Source organism: Pistacia vera, unplaced genomic scaffold (genome assembly GCF_008641045.1).
Source record: "Pistacia vera cultivar Batoury unplaced genomic scaffold, PisVer_v2 Contig375, whole genome shotgun sequence".
NCBI lineage: Eukaryota > Viridiplantae > Streptophyta > Magnoliopsida > Sapindales > Anacardiaceae > Pistacia > Pistacia vera.
The window spans coordinates 197,089-205,417 of NW_022196196.1; the positions used below are offsets into that span (position 1 = coordinate 197,089).

General features: G+C 32.0%; 1 protein-coding gene across 1 annotated transcript; it reads left to right on the top strand.

The window, feature by feature from the left end:
- The first annotated feature begins 4,145 nt into the window (after positions 1-4,145).
- Positions 4,146-4,886, top strand: LOC116140679 (secreted RxLR effector protein 161-like). Its single transcript, XM_031426277.1, has one exon. The coding sequence runs from the start codon at positions 4,146-4,148 to the stop codon at positions 4,884-4,886; it is 741 nt and encodes a 246-aa protein (XP_031282137.1).
- The last annotated feature ends 3,443 nt before the right edge of the window (positions 4,887-8,329 follow it).

The window sequence follows — 8,329 nt, forward strand, 5'->3', positions numbered from 1 at the left end:
CTACTTTCCAATAATAGTATGTAGATCTTGATGTTTACCTTTCCTTTGTGATGCTCACCATTTTAATATGATTTTTGAATTTTTTCTAAGTAAGAAATATTGACATACAGAACAATTAGTTATAGTTTAATTTGACAAACTAATTTTAGAAAGCATCTTTATTTTATGAAAAATTATACAAACTTTATTAATTTTGTTCTTGGTATAATTAAATAAATAAATAAAACATTAAATTTAGTGTAAATTTGATTAAATGTACTTGTGAGATATTTTGAAAATTTAATTGATATATTTGATTAATATAATTATGTGAAATTAAAATTTTGAAACATATTTTTGGAAGTTTTTCAAAGTCAGGGAGGGTCAAGTACAGAAGTAGTCACCATAGAAGATCAGTCTTCACAACGACTTTGCTCGCTAGAGTTGTTTGATTAAGAGCAGTTAATTACGTTATAAATCAATATTACTGTTGAATTAATATTGGTTTATGCATGTCAAGATAATGTTGATGAATGCAGCAGCTTCAGTTTCAGAAATAGTTCGTTTGAACGTGAGTTGCATTCTTTTGGAAGTTCTTCTACTTCATGTAGCTCAAGCTCAGAAGGGAGATGAAACTCAAAGCCCAGATCAGAGTAGGCAAACTTCAATTGTAATTCCACCTCTAGCTATAACAGCACCTCATGAAGGTCTGCTTCTAAGTTCCATCTCCTTTTTTATTTGAGTTCCTTTCTTATGAACTCATTATTTTGCGTTTTTATGTACTTGTTCTCACTCTTCTGATAACAGTGACAGCATTGAATGCAATATTTGAGAAATGGGAGATATCTGCAAATCAAAGTCTATGGAATATAAGTGTAGATCCATGCAGTGGAGCAGCCATTAATGCCGAGGGTACAACCCTTTTATAAAACGTGATTGGTCTTACAAAAGAACTATTTGCCACATATGTTAGGAGATCGCTAGTAGAAAACATATATTTCAAATAAATAACATAGGAATAAAATCACACCACACAAGAGACATGATATTTATGTGGTTCAACATAACCCGTCTATATCCACGGATAAGAGAAATCCACTATAATTTCATAAACACGATATATAAGAGTACACAACACCATAAATCCGATACATAAAACAGAGCGAAAACATCATAGTTTCTAACTATGCTCAACTCAGTACCTAGAGTGAAAACAATCTCAGTTTCTAAAACACTCTCCCCATGGTGTTTAATAACTCTTATATCAAATACTTTATGTTCTCACATTTTCTCATAACCTTGAATTGGTTCTCACCCATATATTTATAAGTAGTATATGAGATATTCTATTCCTAATAGAATTCATATTCATATTTTAATTTCTAATTCGACTCTCATATTTTCATTCATATTTAAAATTGTATTCTTTACTAAAGAGTTTTCCTAAAGATATACAATTTTACATGGGAACAAATAGAAAAACGAGCCACAAAATCCCAACAATCTCCACTTTGGCAAGTTTTTCATCACAACGATAAACATGACAAAGATAACGCTCCATCACCACGACATCGATGTTAACCATGTCGAATTTTGCTAGCATCCAAGTCACATAATAGCCATGCTGAATTTTGCCGCCAAGATTTGAGAACCACTCCACCTACAACTTAAACATGTTGTAGTCCGTCTCTTATGTGCATCCACCATCTCAAAAGAACTCATCACTCAAGTCGCAACTTGGAGCTCTAATATCATTTGTTAGGAGATCACGCAGCGGAAAACATGCTTTCGAGATAAATAACATAGGAATAAAATCAGACCACACAAAGAGACACGATATTTACCTGGTCGGCATAACCCACCTACATCCACGAATGAGAGAAATTCACTATAGTATCATGAACACAATATACAAAAGTACACGACACCATAAACCCGGTACATAAAACAGAGCGAAAACATCCTAGTTTCTAACCATGCTCAACCCAGTACCTAGAGTGAAAACAATATCAGTTTTTAAGACACTCTCTCCATGATGTTTAATAACCCTTACATCAAATACCATGTGTTCTCACATTCTCTTATTCTCTCATGACCTTGAATTGGTTTTTACTTCTATATTTATAGGTAATATATGAGATATTCTATTCCTAATAGGATTCATCTTTCAATTCCTAATTGGACTCTCATAATTCTATTCCGATTTAGAATTGTATTCTTTACTAAATAATTTTTCTAAAGACATACAATTTTACATGAGAACAAATAGGAAAACGAGCCACAATATCCCAACAACATTGTCCAAATGTAAGTATCATAACTTTTAACCTTTAACTGAGCAGAAAAAGAAAATATTTTGCTTAGCCTTTCTTCAATTTCATGGTTACTTACTTTTAAAATTACAAGAGAGTTTACTCACTGCAAGTTGATGGTGTGATTCCAGATGAGCTATGGAATTTGAATTTCCTCACCAATCTGTATGGTTTTGTATGTTTCAAATGTGCTTATTTCAATGTTCATTATTTTAGACCACGGTTACTCTTATTTAATGATGTTAACTCTATCAACATTATTGGATAAGGGGTACACCCATGATGGGTTACCCCAAGCGACGTGGGTGAGATGAAACTGCCAAATGCAGTTTCTCTCTAACTGCTGCCATATAAAAGGAAAACCTTTTCCTTTTTAGAAAAAAAAAACACTCACTGTCACTCTCAAATATTCAAAAGGAAAATACGCTCTCTCCCTCTCTAGAATTTGGAAAACAGAAACATTCTTCGTGGTTTTCTTCCAGATTAACTTTGTTGCTTCAGAGATAAGGAAATGAGGTATTTATGCTGTGTAAATTCATTGTAGTTCATTTATATACAAATGTGATTGCAATGGTGACTATGATCTTGGGATTATGTTAGGATATATGTTATTCTATTTAATTTCCAGCAAACATCATAAATGATTTGGAGTTTGTGTTCTTAAATATTCATCTTTTCTCTGTTTTTCATGTTTCTAAAAGGAAAGCAGGGCTAAATTTTTTGTCGGGTCCACTGTGTCCATCTGTCAGTAATCTAATAGCAATAAAATACCTGTAAGCAGCTTCAATTTATTTGAAACTCAAGCAAATTTTTCTACTTCTGATGTTTAGTTCTCATTCTGATCAGGAACTAAGGCATTAATACATTGTCTGGGCAGCTTCCAAAAGAGCTTGGCATGCTTTCTGAGTTAGCATCACTGTAAGTATTATGTTTATCCCCTTTTTTATTGTATAATACTTAATCTAAATGAACTATGTTGTGTAAGCTGATCCTGATTTTACTTATCAGGCTTTATTGACCACGAATACCATTCTTAGTGAACCAAAAACTGTAACTGAAGCTTTACTTATACCTGAATGGAAGCAGGCTATGGAGAGTGAATACCAAGCTCTTTTGAAGAATCAGACTTGGGAATTAGTACCTTATGAAGAAGGTATGCATATAGTTGGAAGTAAATGGGTTTTCAAGACTAAGTTAAACTCATATGGGACTCTGCAAAAATACAAAGCCAGGCTGGTAGCCAAAGGCTTTCAACAGACACCTAGACTGGACTACTTTGACACTTTTTCTCCAGTTGTGAAGGCTGCAACAATTCGAATTATGATTTCTTTGGCAGTCCATCAAGGTTGGCAAATTCAGCAACTTGATGTAAATAACGCATTCTTGAATTGGGAGCTATCAAAGAAAGTTTTTATGTTGCCCCTTGAAGGTTTCTCTCCTGCCTCTTCTTCTTTTAATTCAAGGCTGGTGTGCAGATTACATAAGGCTCTCTATGGCCTTAAGCAAGCTCCAAGAGCTTGGTTCGATAAACTGAAAGGTGCATTATTAGAATGGGGATTTGTTTACTCTACCGTAGATATTAGTTTGTTCTTTTACAAGAGAGAATCCCAAGTAATGTATCTTCTAGTATATGTGGATGACATCTTGGTGACAGGAAATGATAGTCATCTTATTTCACAGCTAATAGCTGATCTTAACAGCAAGTTTGTTGTAAAAACTTTGGGAGAAGTTCAGTATTTTCTTGGTTTTGAGGTTAAAAGAAATTCTTTTGGTTTACTGCTTACACAGACCAAGTATGCCTAGGAGCTTTTGTGTAAAACTGGTATGGAGGATTCTAAACCATGTTCTACCCCCATGGCCATTGGTTTAAAACTTGGAAAAGAAGACAGTGAGCAATTTAATCAGCCTTCTCTTTACAGGAGTATCATTGGGGGATTGCAATATTTGACTTTGTCTAGACCTGATTTGGCTTTTTCAGTGAATAAACTAAGTCAATTCCTGCAGAATCCTACTACAACTCACTGGACAGCCTGCAAAAGAGTGTTGAGGTATGTTAAAGGTACTTTATCCCATGGGATTCTCTTCACAAAAAGGAAACCATTTACTCTAGAAGCCTTTGCTAATGTTGACTGGGTAGGAGACACAATTGATAGAAAATCCACTAGTGGCTATAGTGTTTTTCTTGGTGGTAATCTAATCCAATGGTCTTCAAGGAAACAAAAGGTTGTTTCTTTGTCATCAACAGAGGCAGAGTATAGGTCTCTTAGCCAAGCTGCAACTGAAGTAGTTTGGATCCAGAATTTGTTTAAAGAACTTGATATTCACATTAAAAACAACTCTGTTATATGGTGTGATAACATGAGTGCTGGTGCTTTGTCCTCAAACCCTGTTTTCCATGCAAGGACAAAGCACATTGAGATTGATGTCCATTATGTGAGGGAACTTGTTGCAAATAAAACATTAAATGTCCAATACATAGCTACTGAATATCAGATAGCTGACATTCTTACTAAAGCTCTTCCTAGCTCAAGGTTTGCTCTATTAAGAGAAAAACTGTGTTTTGCAGCTGAACTTCCTGAATCACTGTCTGATTGATCAAGTAAAATGTGCAGACTGCAGTAGTTGCAAGAGCTGTGTGGTGTAGACTGGCCGAATACATGACTGAAGCAGTAGTTGTTCTGTTTTCTGTAATCTGTAAGAGTAGAATTGAGATGATTGTAAGCAGGAGTTTAAGTAATTCTGAATGGAGTAAAATGTGCAGACTGCAGTAGTTCAAGTAAAGTGTGTAGCATGGCAGACTACACAACTGCAGCAGTAGTGTTTTTTTTTTTTTGATCTGTGCTGTTAGTAAAGTGTCATGTTGATCTGTTCTGTTAGTAAAATGTGCAGGCTGGCAGACTACACAACTGCAGCATTATGTTGATCTGTTTTTGTTTATCATTGTAATCTGTTAAGAGTAAAAATTGAGATGGATGTAAGCAGGAGATGAAGTAGTTCTGAAGAAGTGGTGAGTTTAGCTGCGATCTGTTCTGTTAGTAAAATGTGCAGGCTGGCAGACTACACAACTGCAGCATTATGTTGATCTGTTTTTTTTTTTTTTTTTTTTTTTTTTGTTTACATTGTAATCTGTTAAGAGTAAAAATTGAGATGGATGTAAGCAGGAGATGAAGTAGTTCTGAATGGAAGTGGTGCAGTTTAGTTCTGAATGGAATTGAATGGAATTGGTGCAGCTTGCAGGGAATGTGCAGCACAAGTGGTGTACAAGTGGTCCAGCTTAAGGGGAAATTTTAGACAAAGGGTGTAATTGTAACGTGGTTTAGCTTAAGGGGAAATGTTAGGAAAAGAGTGTATTTGTAAGTTTTTAGAACTGAACTGGTTAGTTTGTAATATTAGAAATATACTATACGGTGCGTTTTGAGCACTCTAACTACAAAAGTGTCTCTCCTGTAACAAACTTTTCACTTAATAAAAATTCCCAGTTTTTTTGTGTTTATGTCTGATACTTTCCTCTCTACTGTTCCTTAGTTTGCTTCTTTAATTCAAGAAAAATCTTCATCGTGAAGATTTTCACTCTCCTGAAAGCTATTAAACTCAAAAGGGGTGTCTTACTTGTTCTCTGCTTTGGATTTCTCACTCTAATCAGAGAAATCTTCTTCTGTTTCAACTGTTGCAAACAAGCTGCGGCCGGTGGCGACGGAGAATGAGGAAGGGTCCAATCGAAGGGAGGAGAGATGATGTATTGCAATGGAGAGAAACCGGAGATGGTATTGGTTGGAAGTGTTGAAGGTGGAGAGAGAAGAGGCGTTAAGACTTTAAGGCTAAAGAATTGACTTACGAATTTACGCGTTAAGACTTCAAAAGGGTGCGGCATGTAATATCCTCTTAGAAAGGTGGTGACATGTAATATAAAAGGGGGTGAACAGTAATATCCCCTTAAAAAGGTCGTGACATGTAATATAAAAGGGTGTGGCGGGTAACATCCCCTTAAAAAGGGTGTTCATGTAATATCCTCTTAAAAAAATGAACATCATATCGTTTTATACCTATAAACCAAATTCTTGATTTCAGACTAGTGTTTAAAATCAAAGGTATTTTATTTCTATGTCATTTCTAACCACTAGTTAAACGAGGTTATTTATCTTTATAGAATATAAAACAAAACAAAATCAATAGGGATGGATTAATAAAAGATAATTGTGATTATGATTTTAATATATTAATAAGAATTAATTATTATTTTCAGAAATATTATTGGGAAAAAAAAAAGCTTAAAATGTTAAATGGTAGTCAATTTCTTTGATAAAATTTGTGTGGCACTTTTTTTTGGGCTAAATTCTTCATTTTGAAGAGTGGCACATAATTTGAATAGAATCCAATTTTAAGAGGAATTGATAGCTAATTAATAATCTATTTCTTTTGTTTAAATAATTAAAGTAACCAACATTTTCTATTTTGATTTTTAATTAATAAATTAATAAAATAAGAAATCATTTTTTTTTTATATAAATGAATAATTAAATAACCATTCTTTTTTATTTTATTTATTATAAGACATAATTAAAAGAGTTGTTAATATTTTATTTCTTATCAATAAATATTTAAAATAACCTTCCTGTTTTATTTTGACATTTTAATCATAAATAACTGAAACAACAATTTTTTTTTTTTCATTTTGATCTTAATAAATAAATAGTAAATAATAAATTCATTTTTATCTTTTAAGTTCTATAAAAATATAATGAAACATTAATTCCTTCTTTATTATGATTTTTATAAATAAATAATTAAAACAATAATTCATTCCTTATTTTCAGTTTATATTTATAAGATAATTTATTTAATTACTCTTTTTCTATTTTATAAATAAAATCAACTGCCTCCAACAATAATATATTCTAATTGAAAGGTACGTGTTATTACCTTCATTATTTGAGATGGGTAAGAGAAAAAAATTTATAAATATCTTGACACTTGATTATTCTGTTGTAAAATATCATTTCAATTCAATAAGTGAATCAAATGATTTTTTTTTCTTTTTTATATTCTTTGATATTTTCATGAGTTTTTTTTTTTAATTAAAAAAAAAAGTTATCTTAACATTATTTGTCAAATTCATGGAGTTACACATATATTTTTGAACTCAATGAAAATTATTTAGTGATTAATATTATAAAGTTATTATCAATAAGAGCTTAGCTAAAATGGAAGTTAATAGTTAGTCTTGTGATTTGTTCTCATGACACCGGTAGCATTCCAGGAAACTTCTACTGAAATATGAGGTGCGTAATGGCGTTCAATAAAAACCCTTCAAAAAGGGGGTGGAATGTAATATGGTGACAAGTATGGCGTTCATGGACCCATGGCATCTTTATAAAAATAGGTTCAGAACAAGAGGTACGTGTTCTTACCTTCATTATTTGAGATGGGTAAGAGACAAAAATTTATAACTATCTTGACACTTGATTATTCTCTTAAAATATCATTTCAACTAAATAAGAGAATCAAATTATTATTTTTGCTTCTTTATATTCTTTGATATTTCCATGAGTTTGATATTTCATGTTTTGCCTTTTGTTTTATTATTTTCATTAGTTAATAGTTATAATTGTTAATTGGAGATGATGATATGGATGATGATTTTTTTCGTGTGCCATTAATAAATTCGAGAAGTGCGAATCAAGAGACTCCACTAACACTATTATTGTAAGATGAAGATGATTTATGTTATGTTTTTAAATTTATAATTTTATGTTATATTTGGTTGAACATTACCAAGTTAGGAGATGTTTGTCTAAGTTTATAAGCTGGTCAAACTAGTTTATAAGCTCTAAAATTAAGTTGACCTGTTTATTTATAACTTTTTTGAGTTTATAAGTTAAACTTATAAGCCAAAAAAATAAGTTGAGGGAGGTATTTTTTTCTTTTTGGCTTATAAGCAGAGTTTAACCAAGTATATTACCATATTATCCTTGTTTAATTTTAAAATTTCATAGTATACCCTTATTTAATATAGTACCATTTTTAATCATTTTATAAGC